Below are 15,926 nucleotides of genomic sequence, written 5' to 3' on the forward strand. Positions count from 1 at the left end.
ACTGAGTACCCTCGTCCCTCCATACAAGGGGAAAGGTGACCCTCTGGAGTGTGGCTCGTACCGAGCGATAAAGTTATTGGAGCATGGAATGAAGGTATTGGAAAGGGTGCTGGAGAGGAGGATAAGGAAGAAGGTGAAGATCGACGAAATGCAGTTTGGATTCATGCCAGGAAGAGGAACGACAGGCGCGCTCTTTGTTGTGAGGCAGCTGCAGGACAAGTACATGGAGAAGAGGAAGAAGTTGTTTCTTGGGTTTGTTGATCTGGAGAAAGCACATGGAAAGACCGACCCACAAAGACGTTCGCAGAGACCTCCCCACAGAGACGCCAGTAGAGACCGACCCACAAAAGACGCCAGTAGAGACCTACCCACAGAGACACTGGTAGAGATCGACCCACAAAGACGTTAGTAGAGATCTACCCACAAAAGAAGCTGGTATAGGGACCTACCCACAAAAGACGCTGGTAGAGATCTACCCACAAAAGAAGCTGGTATAGAGACCTACCCACAAAAGACGCTAGTAGAGACCTACCCACAGAGACACTGGTCGAGATCGACCCACAAAGACGTTCGCAGAGACCTCCCCACAGAGACGCCAGTAGAGACCGACCCACAAAAGACGCCAGTAGAGACCTACCCACAGAGACACTGGTAGAGATCGACCCACAAAGACGTTAGTAGAGATCTACCCACAAAAGAAGCTGGTATAGAGACCTACCCACAAAAGACGCTGGTAGAGATCTACCCACAAAAGAAGCTGGTATAGAGACCTACCCACAAAAGACGCTAGTAGAGACCTACCCACAGAGACACTGGTAGAGATCTACCCACAAAATAAGCTGGTATAGAGACCTACCCACAAAAGACGCTGGTAGAGATCTACCCACAAAAGAAGCTGGTATAGAGACCTACCCACAAAAGTCGCTAGTAAAGACCTACCCACAGAGACACTGGTAGAAATCGACCCACAAAGACGTTAGTAGAGATCTACCCACAAAAGAAGCTGGTATAGAGACCTACCCACAAAAGAAGCTGGAATAGAGACCTACCCACAAAAGTCGCTAGTAGAGACCTACCCACAGAGACACTGGTAGAAATCGACCCACAAAGACGTTAGTAGAGATCTACCCACAAAAGAAGCTGGTATAGAGACCTACCCACAAAAGAAGCTGGAATAGAGACCTACCCACAAAAGACGCCAGTAGAGACCTACCCACAGAGACACTGGTAGAAATCGACCCACAAAGACGTTAGTAGAGATCTCCCCACAAAAGAAGCTGGTATAGAGACCTACCCACAAAAGACGCTGGTAGAGATCTACCCACAAAAGAAGCTGGAATAGAGACCTACCCACAAAAGATGCTAGTAGAGACCTACCCACAGAGACACTGGTAGAGATCTACCCACAAAAGACGCTGGTAGAGATCTACCCACAAAAGAAGCTGGTATAGAGACCTACCCACAAAAGACCCTGGTAGAGATCTACCCACAAAAGAAGCTGGTATAGAGACCTACCCACAAAAGTCGCTAGTAAAGACCTACCCACAGAGACACTGGTAGAAATCGACCCACAAAGACGTTAGTAGAGATCTACCCACAAAAGAAGCTGGTATAGAGACCTACCCACAAAAGAAGCTGGAATAGAGACCTACCCACAAAAGACGCCAGTAGAGACCTACCCACAGAGACACTGGTAGAAATCGACCCACAAAGACGTTAGTAGGGATCTACCCACAAAAGAAGCTGGTATAGAGACCTACCCACAAAAGACGCTGGTAGAGATCTACCCACAAAAGAAGCTGGAATAGAGACCTACCCACAAAAGACGCTAGTAGAGACGTACCCACAGAGACACTGGTAGAGATCGACCCACAAAAGACGCTGGTAGAGATCTACCCACAAAAGAAGCTGGTATAGAGACCTACCCACAAAAGACCCTGGTAGAGATATACCCACAAAAGACGCTGGTAGAGGCCAAGCCAAAGAGACTCGTCGCAGTCATTGCTGCAAAATGTGCTTCCACCAAGTACTGACCAAAGGTCTGAATACTTTCACAACCAGAGTTTTGATTTGTACATGTTTTTTTTTCCTGATATTCCTGACATGTGACATCTTTAAACGATAACAGGGTTTAGTTTGATCTCAAGTTGTGCATAAAAAATATATTTTGAAAAATTATTTTTACGTACCTGTAATTCCTCATTCATCTTCGCGTGCATCAAAAGAGAGCTTGTGTTTCAAAATCAACGTTTCGTCACCGAGATGATCATTGCATCACCCTTCTGATTGCTTTTTCCAGTTCGACGATTCCGAGTCCCTGCAAGAGATGGCAGTGCAACTCATTGATGGAGACCTAGTGGCATCCGAGGGCTCACGGGACTTTCTTGAAGCTGCAGCGCAAGAGCTTGGATACAAGAAAGAAATGGATTTCCGAATCTTGACTTTCCTTTCGAACAATAACTACCATCTACCCATGTACGCACAGCCCCCTCTACCCAAAGCACACTCATTGTACAGCCCTCCTTAGCACACTAACTACCATCTACCCATGTACGCACAGCCCTCCTTAGCACACTAACTACCATCTACCTATGTATGTACAGCCCTCCTTAGCACAATAACTACCAGCTACCCATGTATGTACAGCCCTCCGTAGCACAATAACTACCATCTACCCATGTATGCACAGCCCCCTCTACCCAAAGCACACTCATTGTACAGCCCTCCTTCGCACACTAACTACCATCTACCCATGTACGCACAGCCCTCCTTAGCACACTAACTACCCTCTACCCATGTATGTACAGCCCTCCTCAGCACACTAACTACCCTCTACCCATGTATGTACAGCCCTCCTTAGCACAATAACTACCAGCTACCCATGTATGTACAGCCCTCCGTAGCACAATAACTACCATCTACCCATGTATGCACAGCCCTCCTCAGCACACTAACTACCCTCTACCCATGTATGCACAGCCCTCCTCAGCACACTAACTACCCTCTACCCATGTATGTACAGCCCTCCTCAGCACACTAACTACCATCTACCTATGTATGTACAGCCCTCCTTAGCACAATAACTACCAGCTACCCATGTATGTACAGCCCTCCGTAGCACAATAACTACCATCTACCCATGTATGCACAGCCCCCTCTACCCAAAGCACACTCATTGTACAGCCCTCCTTCGCACACTAACTACCATCTACCCATGTACGCACAGCCCTCCTTAGCACACTAACTACCCTCTACCCATGTATGTACAGCCCTCCTCAGCACACTAACTACCCTCTACCCATGTATGCACAGCCCTCTTCAGCACACTAACTACCAGCTACCCATGTATGTACAGCCCTCCTTAGCACAAAAACTACCATCTACCCATGTATGAACAGCCCTCCGTAGCACAATAACTACCAGCTACCCATGTACGCACAGCCCTCCTCAGCACACTAACTACCCTCTACCCATGTATGCACAGCCCTCCTCAGCACACTAACTACCATCTACCCATGTATGACTACCATCTACCCATGTATGACTACCAGCTACCCATGTATGCACAGCCCTCCTCAGCACACTAACTACCAGCTACCCATGTATGCACAGCCCTCCTTAGCACAATAACTACCAGCTACCCATGTATGCACAGCCCTCCTTAGCACACTAACTACCATCTACCCATGTATGACTACCCTCTACCCATGTATGTACAGCCCTCCTTAGCACAATAACTACCATCTACCCATGTATGAACAGCCCTCCGTAGCACAATAACTACCAGCTACCCATGTACGCACAGCCCCCTCTACCCAAAGCACACTCATTGTACAGCCCTCCTTAGCACACTAACTACCATCTACCCATGTACGCACAGCCCTCCTTAGCACACTAACTACCATCTACCCATGTATGTACAGCCCTCCTCAGCACACTAACTACCCTCTACCCATGTACGCACAGCCCTCCTCAGCACACTAACTACCATCTACCCATGTATGTACAGCCCTCCTTAGCACAATAACTACCATCTACCCATGTATGAACAGCCCTCCGTAGCACAATAACTACCAGCTACCCATGTACGCACAACCCCCTCTACCCAAAGCACACTCATTGTACAGCCCTCCTTAGCACAATAACTACCATCTACCCATGTATGTACAACCCTCCTTAGCACACTAACTACCATCTACCCATGTATGTACAACCCTCCTTAGCACACTAACTACCATCTACCCATGTATGTACAGCCCTCCTTAGCACAATAACTACCATCTACCCATGTACGCACAGCCCTCCTCAGCACACTAACTACCATCTACCCATGTATGTACAGCCCTCCTCAGCACACTAACTACCCTCTACCCATGTACGCACAGCCCTCCTCAGCACACTAACTACCATCTACCCATGTATGTACAGCCCTCCTTAGCACAATAACTACCATCTACCCATGTATTAACAGCCCTCCGTAGCACAATAACTACCAGCTACCCATGTACGCACAGCCCCCTCTACCCAAAGCACACTCATTGTACAGCCCTCCTTAGCACAATAACTACCATCTACCCATGTATGTACAACCCTCCTTAGCACACTAACTACCAGCTACCCATGTATGTACAGCCCTCCTTAGCACAATAACTACCATCTACCCATGTACGCACAGCCCTCCTCAGCACACTAACTACCATCTACCCATGTATGTACAGCCCTCCTTAGCACACTACCTGCCATCTACCCATGTATGTACAGCCCTCCTTCGCACAATAACTACCAGCTACCCATGTACGTACAGCCCTCCTTAGCACAATAACTACCAGCTACCCATGTATGCACAGCCCTCCTTAGCACAATAACTACCAGCTACCCATGTATGCACAGCCCTCCTTAGCACACTAACTACCATCTACCCATGTATGACTACCATCTACCCATGTATGTACAGCCCTCCTTAGCACAATAACTACCATCTACCCATGTATGAACAGCCCTCCGTAGCACAATAACTACCAGCTACCCATGTACGCACAGCCCACTCTACCCAAAGCACACTCATTGTACAGCCCTCCTTAGCACACTAACTACCAGCTACCCATGTATGCACAGCCCTCCTTAGCACACTAACTACCATCTACCCATGTATGACTACCATCTACCCATGTATGTACAGCCCTCCTCAGCACACTAACTACCATCTACCCATGTATGTACAGCCCTCCTTAGCACAATAACTACCATCTACCCATGTATGTACAGCCCTGCTTAGCACACTAACTACCATCTACCCATGTACGCACAGCCCTCCTTAGCACACTAACTACCATATACCCATGTATGTACAGCCCTCCTTAGCACACTAACTACCAGCTACCCATGTATGTACAGCCCTCCTTAGCACAATAACTACCATCTACCCATGTATGTACAACCCTCCTTAGCATACTAACTACCATCTACCCATGTATGTACAGCCCTCCTTAGCACAATAACTACCATCTACCCATGTATGAACAGCCCTCCTTAGCACACTAACTACCAGCTACCCATGTATGTACAGCCCTCCTTAGCACAATAACTACCATCTACCCATGTATGTACAACCCTCCTTAGCATACTAACTACCATCTACCCATGTATGTACAGCCCTCCTTAGCATACTAACTACCAGCTACCCATGTATGTACAGCCCTCCTTAGCACAATAACTACCATCTACCCATGTATGTACAGCCCTCCTTAGCACAATAACTACTTGGTCTGAACAACTTTATCGATACATAAACATGTTACTGTTGCTGACAAAATGCTCTTTGTTGTTCCATTTTCTCACATTTATATCGTGTTCTCCTATAAGGGTCCAGTGGTACAAACCTTCGTTACAGATATAAGGTCCAGTTGGCCCGGTGTACACGTGGACCTGGTGGGTGTACACGTTGCCAGGTGTTCATGTTTACCGGGTGGGTGTACATGTTGACTAGGTGGATATACATGTGGACTCGGTGGGTGTACATGTTGACTAGGTGGGTGTACAAGTTGACAAGGTGGGTGTACAAGTTGACAAGGTGGGTGTACATGTTGACTAGGTGGGTGTACACGTTGACTAGGTGGGTGTACACGTTGACAAGGTGGGTGTACATATTGACCAGGTGGGTGGAGCCGTTTACCTGGTGGGTGTACACATTGGCCCAATGTACACGTTGACCGGGCGGATATACACGTTGACAAATGGGTGTACACGTTGCCGGGTATACATGTGTACTCGGTGGGTACACACGTTGCTGGGTATACATGTGTACTGGGTGGGTACAAACGTTGCCTGGTATACATGTTTACTGAGTGGGTACACACGTTGACCGGGTGGGTGGAGACGTTTACCTGGTGGGTGTACACATTGGCCCAATGTACACGTTGACTGGGTGGATATACACGTTGACAAATGGGTGTACACGTTGCCGGGAATACATGTGTACTGGGTGGGTACACACGTTGCCGGGTATACATGTGTACTGGGTGGGTACACACGTTGCCTGGTATACATGTTTACTGGGTGGGTACACACGTTGACCCGGTGGGTGTACATATTGACCAGGTGGGTGGAGACGTTTACCTGGTGGGTGTGCACATTGGCCCAATTTACACGTTGACCAGGTGTACACTTTCAGTCGATTTGTAACAGCCATACTGTGTGCACCTACGTCACCACATTTCTACTCCACCACTTGTTTTACTTGCTGAAAGGCACCGGAATTTTGTGGTGTTTGTTATATGGGTTTTATCATCTTGTGAAGAACAACGATTCGTGCATAACATCACCAAATGAGATACTCACCTGAGATATATGTGTCATGGTGTGAATACATTTACAAACTTAGATCATTCATTCCAATCTGGTCTCCTTCATCCAATTAATACAAATCGTCTTCATCATCTGAACACAAACATTGTTTGTAAAACCAGTTATTCTCGAAAATGTCATTGTAGTTGTGAACATAATATGCTCTTTGTTGCTCCTGGAGACGAACAGACCCCTAGGTGTTGCTAAGGTGGGGAGGTGTTTCCTGGGTCACATGACCCAGATATGCATGGCCCAGACGACAGGAATGAAGAACATCTTGGTTTAATTATACTAGTGAGATACCCGTGCTACGCACTGGTGGGAGGCCAGGAGCAAACAGACAATGCAGAAACGGCGAATCCTAAAGCATTAAACCAATAAATTCCACATTCCTGTAGCACCTTCATTCGCACGTCAGACATGGACAGCAAGTTCGTGAAGGACTTCCATGAAAAACGTACCCGTTCGCAAACAAACAGGTACGTTTGTTTGATACCCAGTCAATGGCGAATCTGCATGTGGCGATCCGCGAATTTCACGTTTAGAAAGTAGAAACCACCATGGCATTTCGTCATTCACTTGAACTCGATATATCTCTTTTCATTCCAAACAGCATAACTCCAATCACAAATGAAATAGGGAGGGGATGAGAGGGGGAAAAGGGAGGAGAGGGGGGAGGGGGAGGGATGGGAGGGTGAGAGGGTGGCAGAGAAGGAGAGGTGTAGAGGGGGGAGGGGTAGGGGGAGAGGGAGGGGGAGGGCGGAAAGGAAGGGGTAGGGGGAAAGGGAGGGGCATGGGGGAAAGGGAGGGGGAGGGGAGGGGCAAGGGGAGGGGGAGGGGGAAGGGGTAGGGCAGAAAGGAAGGGGTAGGGGGGAAAGGGAGGGGCATGGGGAAAGGGAGGGGCATGGGGGAAAGGGAGGGGGGAGGGGAAAGGGGAGGGGGGAAGGGGAGAGGGTAGGGTGGAGGGGGAAGGGTAGGGGGAGGGGAGGGGGGAAAGGGAGGGGGAGGGAGGGGAGGGGAGGGATATAGATGGTTACTGGCAATTGATCACATCCACAAATGATGTAATCCACACAATTTGTGTACTTTACATAACGTTAATAGGAATACATGGCCGTGTAGATGGGAAATACAGTTTGTTTGAAATAAATCACAAATATAAGATGAAAGTGAAAAAAACCTATGTGGTGTGAATGGCAATGTTCCTCGCTGAAATGTGAAAAAACTGAATTACGTGCGAACGCATAACTGTGAGATTATGGCGGCAAGGTTGGGACATCACATGATCGCTCTGAGCGAATCAGCGCGCTGCTCTGCCACCAGCTGAGATTCCGTGTATAATGTTCCTCGCTGAAATGCGCTGAGGTAAAAATATGAATAAAAAATTCGATGTATTTTCACTTTTCCGTTTTGGCTAACTTGCTCGCGAACCTGACGAATATCCTGAGTCAGGATCGCTACGTTATGCTAACGCTACGTTAGCTACGCTACGTTACGCTACGTTCGCTACATTATGGCTAAAAATATGGATCTAAATAAAGATGAAAGAAAAAAAAACCGATGTGGTGTGAATGGCAATGTTCCTCGCTGAAATGTGAAAAAACTGAATTACATGCGAACGCATAACTGTGAGATTATGGCGGCAAAGTTGGAACATCACGTGATCGCTCTGAGCGAATCAGCGCGCTGCTCTGCCACCAGCTCAGATTTCGTGTATTATATTCCTTGCTGAAATGCGCTGAGGTAAAAATATGGTAAAAAAATATTATGAAATAATTTTTTTAGGTCGGCCATGTTCTTCCCAGGCTCAATGGCCATGTCTATGCAAATATGAAGCACGTGAGCCTCTCCGTTTAGGAGTCTATCGGTAACATTACACACACACACACACACACACACACACACACACACACACACACACACAAACTGTGTTTTATATATATATAGATTTTACTCCAAGGGGTGCCAGGAATAACCACCCAAAATATCATTGCGATCGGTTGGGCCGTTTTTGCGGTACATTCGAACGAACAGACGGACATTTGGTGAATTATAGTAAGATGATGTCAGGACATGAGTCGTAATTTATTTTCATTAAAGTCACAGATTTCTCAGGTACAGGAAAGCAATTTGGATGTGCAGATACCACGATTTAACCTCAAACGACCGATTTATCCCGCACACCTACATTTGTGGCAATTGGAGAATTCCATTGAATGAATTTAAAGTGAATTTGAGAGATGTTAGATTTGTCAGGAGGTTAGATGATTGGCTGGAGAGCTTTTTAGTGGACCAATTAGCGCCCAGACATAGCACCAATGATGGACCGGAAATGATTAAAATTAATTTTCTCAGCAACTGTCGCAGTTTTTTTTACACAGTTTTCACCAAAGGAGCGCCTCCTCCTGTAGAATTTTTAGTTGTAATTATGACCTCATAGGTCACGTGGTATGGGCGCCATCTTGGAAAAACCAAAAAACTTTGGACCTCAATATCTCAGAAACCTCTCCATGGGGAAAATTGAAACATGGCTCATTGTCAAGTACTCCCCATGGGTCCGCATGATTGCTCCGATCAGTATGAAAACTTTTGAGGGTCATCTCGAGATAATTTGGTCGACATTATGAAATTGATGATATCGTAGGTCACGTGGTTCGGCAGCCATGTTTAGCAGCCACTTTAAAAACCGTATTCTCCAGAACGTCTGACCAGATCGATGCAAAACTTCATGCGCATGGTCTCCTAGCCTTGCAGAATATGGGGTGTCCAATGAATAAATCACAGGTCACATGGTCTGGCAGCCATATTGGATTTAACCTAAAACCTTTAAAAACCTTCTCCAGAACAGCTGGACAGATCTAGGGGAACCTTCCCCTTCACAAACATGTTCCCCATGCCTTGGTTATACCATCCGGTTAACAAATAAATCATAGGTCACATGGTTTGGAAGTCATGATGGATCAAAGGAAAAATATTTCTCTGAAACAGCTAAAGCTATTGAAGCGAAACTTTCGAAATATCATTTAACACCATTGCTGCATATAGTGTGAAAATGATGATGCCATAGGTCACGGTTTAGCAGCCATATTGGATCTAAGCGAAAATCTTTGAAAATGCTCTTCTCTGAAACTGCTTAACCGATCAATGCAAAACTTCAACTAATTGATCAACTACACATGGGAAATATAGTTTGATAAAAGTGACGTCATTGGTCACTGGTCTGGCAGCCATATTGGATCAAATAAATAAAAAAACCTTAAAAACAGAAGAGTTGGCTCACACCAAGTCCTTCTCAAAACTGCATGGGGTAAGTATTCTATGAATTCCATATCGTTGTTGCCCTGATCAGTTCTGGTTGAACAGACCAGCAGCACAAATAGCTGATCAATCTCACAGGAGCGACCCCGAGATCCAGAGATCACAGCAGCGACCCAACAAGATGTTGTGCTCTTGCTTCCATGAAGTCAGGACCATGCAGTCTTCCTTGATATGTGCGGAGCGGCCTGTCAGTGGTTACAGGCGTCGTCAGTGGTGTTGTCGAGTCTATGTTTGTGGGGTAAAAGTTGTGGGTGGTGTTCACAGAGAAGGTGTGAAAGGTGAACGATCAGACCTGCAGAGTAGTTTCTATGTGTCATCGATGGATGGAGGTTTTGTGCCCAAGGTACTATTTGGGCCCAGGTTGTTTATTGCGTTTCTGGTGATGTGGGTGAGGAATTGTAACACTTGTTTTTAACAATCAATTTAGAAATTTTATTCCTCACTTTCTTCCATTGCTCATTTCTTTGACTAAAAAGTTTTTGATGCTTTTTAATGAAACTTTTGATACACTACATGACCAAAAGTATGTGGACACCCGAACATCGAACATCTCATTCCAAGGTCATGGGCATTAATATGGACTTGGTCCCCCCCTTTGCTGCTATAACAGCCTCCACTCTTCTGGGAAGGCTTTCCACTAGATGTTGGAACATTGCTGCAGGGATTTGCTTCCATTCAGCCACAAGAGCATTAGTGAGGTCGGGCACTGATGTTGGGCGATTAGGTCTGGCTCACAGTCGGCATTCCAATTCATCCCAAAGGTGTTCGATGGGGTTGAGGTCAGGGCTCTGTGCAGGCCAGTCAAGTTCTTCCACACATCTCGACAAACCATTTTTATATGGACCTCGTTTATGCACGGGGACACTGTCATGCTGAAACAGGAAAGGGCCTTCCCCAAACTGTTGCCACAAAGTTGGAAGCACACAATCGTCTAGAATGCCATTGTATGCTGTAGCGTTAAGATTTCCCTTCACTGGAATTAAGAGGCCTAGCCCGAAACATGAAAAACAGCCCCCAGACTATTATTCCTCCTCCACCAAACGTTACAGTCAGCACTATGCATCCGGGCAGGTAACGTTCTCCTGGTCGCCGCCAAACCCAGATTAGTCCGTCGGACAGCCAGATGGTGAAGCGTGATTCATCACTCCAGAGAACGTGTTTCCACTGCTCCAGAGTCCAATGGTGGCAAGCTTTACACAACTCTAGCCGTTGCCTGGCATTGTGCGTGGTGATCTTAGGCTTGTGTGCGGCGGCTGCTCGGCCATGGAAACTCATTTCTTGAAGCTCCCGATGAACAGTTGTTGTGCTGACGTGCTCCCAGCGGCAGTTTGGAACTCGGTTGTGAGTGTTGCAACCGAGGACAGACGATTTTTATGCTACGCGCTTCAGCACTCGGCGGTCCCGTTCTGTGAGCTTGTATGGCCTACCACTTCGTGGCTGAGCTGTTGTTGCTTCCAGACGTTTCCACTTCACACTAACAGCACTTACAGTTGACCAGGACAGCTCTAGCAGAGCAGAAATTTGATTCACTGACTTGTTGGAAAGGTGGCATCCGATGATGGTGCCACGTTGAAGGTCACTGAGCTCATCATTACAGCCCATTATACTGCCAATGTTTGTCTGTGGAGATTGCATGGCTGTGTGCTTGATTATATATACCTGTCAAAAATAGGTGTAGCTGAAACAGCCGAATCCACTAATTAGACGGGGTGTCCGCATACTTTTGGTCATGCAGTGTATGGAGTCATGAATCCACGGTTTATCACCGTTGTGCAACTTTACTTGTTTAGTGGGGAAAAAGGAGTCAACGGTTGTACGCATTGTACGGTAGAACGCATCACATTTAGCTTGGGTTTCAGGTTTCTCATTACCCTTCGACCAGTCATGCCGAGTCATCCATTGGCCAAATTATTGAAGTGTTGAGTGCTTAATGGGTCTTATTTGTCGTGTATTTGCTTTGTTGGACTGGGATTTTTAGTACACAGCTTCCATACAACTGTATTATGATTGTATATCCATGGTGTAACAAGGACAAGATCAATGCCCTGTCAGTTTCACCCTTTAATCACATACTAGGGCATGCCCGTACTATATCTATATCTAAAATTATATCCCCCCCTCTATTTACATGAAATGGTTTGGTTCATGAAATGTTTTGGTCCATTCGCAACGCCAAAGCGAACGGCGAACGCTTTACATGAAATGGTTTCGTCCATGAAATGTTTTGGTCCATTCGCAACGCCAAAGCGAACGGCGAACGGCTTGCGAGTACAGTGACAATCCCCCCGGGGTTTTAATTAGTTTTAAAACGGAGCTTGGCAACCGCTGGCGTTCTTTAGCCGGCAGCTTCGCCCGCCCGAACGCCGTTACAGTACCTTCGACCGCGAGTTGCTCGGACTTCACTTGGCGGTCAGGCACTTCCGCCATCTGCTCGTGCGAGTACAGTGACAATCCCTCCCCCCTCTATTTACATGAAATGGTTTTTATTAGTTTTAAAACATAGTTTAACGCCAACATAGCGCCAACATAGTTTGCAAACGTGAAATAAATGAATACGCTCTCAAATGTGCCATCCGAGGCAGAGTGTGTCCGCCACGTTCGGCACACGCGATCGTTCGCTGCTCTCTGATTGGTTGAATCGTTTTTTGGACATAGCTCGGTAAGTAATTGTCCGATTAATATGAAACCTTGAAAAGGCACATCCTCGGGTCCCCAGCAATATACCTGGCAAGTTAAAAGTATATCGGACCCGTGGTTGTCGAGAAACAGCGGTCACAGACAAACAGACGTACAAACGTACAGACAGAGATTACTGGAATTATAGATAGATGAGAGCTCTCCACGGGACCTGCTAGGAAGCCGCCATCTTGTGTGGAATGATGCGTACGTACAACATCCGCTTACCGCTTCGGTTTTACAGAGTTATCTCCCTTAAATTTATCAAACATACGTCATTTCACACAACAAATGAAGGTTGAACCATTACAGTGGTCACTGTTACCAAGTGGAGGGATATCTCAGGTTCATTGTAGAAAAACTTCAGGTTCGTTAGGATCATCTCTAACTGCTTCCTGGCGAGTTGGTTTCTTCATGCCTTGGTCCAGGTTACCTGATGTTAACTGGGAGATATCAAGATGACATGCCAGCATCAGGGTTTGCAGTAGTGATATGGTCAATCTTCTCCTGTAAGTGGTCGACAAGTTGATCCGCATGTTGATTCGCTGGTGGCGAAGGAATGGCCACAGAGAACAACCGGAAAATTCATCGTGGTAGTCGTTTTGTGCGTGATTGTTGTGGAATCAAACTCAGATCACTCGCAAGAAATGAGGCTTTATTGAACTATTTCTCTACACATTCCTACAACACAGGAATGCAGATTATTAGTTCCATAAAGAAGGCAATCAAAGCATACATCTCTTTCTAGTTTCTTGCAGCAAGCAATTTCACACCTGTTAATCTCAGCAGTCTACAGCGCTGGGGATTCAGTGTGCCACACAATCGCGCACCGAATGGACACAGTTTATATAAGCTCACTCTATGTCGTCCCTTCACGCGGATCGTCTCTTCACTCAGCTCGAGACATTGCAACATATTTCACCACAGTGATTTTATCCATTCTATTTCTCGGTTGTCAGGGACCATCACTTGTTGGTCACTTGTGCAGGGAGTTCATCAAGAGCATAAATTGCGACTCCTCCATGAGGTATGTTCCTTTCTGGGAACAATCTTGGCACACAGATAATGAATGATGGCTTACATATGTTCATGATTTTTTTTTCGAGAACAGATCCAATATGGCCGATTGGCGGCCATTTTGTTTCTTAAAATGTCCCCAACCATTTATTGAACATGCATGGTCCAATTTTGTTCAAACCTGGCACATGCACACCACATGACATGACGGCATACACGTGCACCTCACTTTTGCATTGCGATCTGATCAAAGATGGCCGACTGGTAGACTGGCGGCTATTTTAGTTGTTAAAAAACCCGATATTGACCACGTCCTCGACCATTCCAGCGACCTGCCAATGTCAGCGATCCATGTCAGTGAAATGCCAATGACGACCTTCTTCAAATTCGCTTGTTGCACTTGTAGCGCAGGGCCCTCTCCTAAATCTGTCATGCACCAATTAACCCAAGATCTTGGCATACTGGAGGAGTACTTACACTGTTGGAACCCATCTGTGGATCGGTCCCATCGGCCGATGGGTCTGACCCATCTGTGGATGCACGAGAAATGACAATGCAGACCCATCGGCCGATGGGTCTGCGCCATCTGCGGATGTGTTGTTCACCTTGAAGGAATGTGTATGCATCATAATTCATCTCTGTTAAATTCTGTTTAACGTATTGTATCCGTATTCCGTAAATTGTATCCGTAATTGTATCCGTATTGTATCCGTAAATTCTGTTTAACGTATTGTATTGTTTGTGTTAAAAATCATCTCAGTTAAATTCCTACCACATGTAATTCCAATGACTGTGTACCTGATTGAAGAGCACCATTCTGTCAACACATTCCTTCAAGGTGAACAACACATCCGCAGATGGCGCAGACCCATCGGCCGATGGGTCTGCATTGTCATTTCTCGTGCATCCACAGATGGGTCAGACCCATCGGCCGATGGGACCGATCCACAGATGGGTTCCAACAACACAAATGGAAGCTCCCTCCAAGCCCCAACAAAACAGCCATTTGCACCCACCATCTTTATAATCGCACAGCAAATGCAGAGGTAGATGTGACTTTCTGCGGGAATGAAAGTTGAAAATGTTCGTCATTCCAAATACCTTGGGGTCACATTTGACCGGACCCTGACCTACAAAGAGCACTGGCAAAGATGCAAGGAGAAGGTCAGGGCACGGGTAAACCTCGTTTGGAAACTGGCCGGAACATCGTGGGGTGCCGGCGCCATCATCTTACGCACAGCAACTCTCACCCTCATAAACTCGAGGGCAGAGTATTGTACGTCAGTCTGGTCAGCGAGTGGTCACACAAAGGCCATCGACGATAAACAGTTAAACGCCGCAATAAGAACAGTTTCTGGAACCCTCTAGTTAACGAAGATTGAATGGCTACCTATTCTCTGCAACATTGCTCCGCCAGCCATCCGAAGGGTGTGCTGTCATCCCGATACTTCAGCTGCATTTTGGATACCGAAATTCCAGCCCAACGCCTTCTCATTGAACATCCGCGTTGTTGCCTCAAGTCCCGAAAACCGCTATGGAATCCGCTCCTTACCCGGTGCCCATCAAAGCCAAGCCGACCTGTGGAGAGCCACCTGGGAGGTTGCCACAGCTCCGAATAAACATATTCTACATGATCCAACCACTGCTCAACCCAGCTTCTTTACACTTCAAACTTTACCAAGTTGTAGGGATAATCAAAACTGAGAAGCCTATTGATTTTGACTTCAAAGGTCAAAGGTCATCTTGAGGTCTGATTTCTAACATCGTCATTTTTCATCCGATTGACCTGAAAGTTGAACAGCATTTGCATATTGAGTAACTGAATTGTGAAAGCATTTATTCTTGAGGTCAAAGGTCAACACAAGGTCAAACTTCTAAAATCATCAATTTTCATCCGATTGACTTGAAAATTAAACAACTGCAAAGTCGATCACAGAATTGGGAAAACAATTATTCTTGAGGTCAAAAGGTCAAAGGTAAATTCAACGTCAAACTTAAAAATCATCAATTTTCATCCGATTGACTTGAAAATTAACCAGAAATTACATAGTGCATCACTGAATTGTGAAACT

General features: G+C 46.3%; 1 protein-coding gene across 1 annotated transcript in view; it reads left to right on the plus strand.

The window, feature by feature from the left end:
- The window catches only part of CFAP61 (cilia and flagella associated protein 61), a 258,248-nt gene extending 251,381 nt beyond the window's left edge, over positions 1 to 6,867 (plus strand). The window contains exon 25 of the mRNA XM_078785078.1: positions 2,300 to 6,867. Coding sequence (XP_078641204.1) covers positions 2,300 to 2,527 — 228 coding nt within the window. The 3' untranslated portion in view covers positions 2,528 to 6,867. The remainder of the gene's footprint in view (positions 1 to 2,299) is intronic.
- Positions 6,868 to 15,926: the final 9,059 nt, after the last annotated feature.

This window comes from Myxine glutinosa, chromosome 9, assembly GCF_964187855.1.
Source record: "Myxine glutinosa chromosome 9, kmMyxGlut1.1, whole genome shotgun sequence".
Taxonomy (NCBI): domain Eukaryota; kingdom Metazoa; phylum Chordata; class Myxini; order Myxiniformes; family Myxinidae; genus Myxine; species Myxine glutinosa.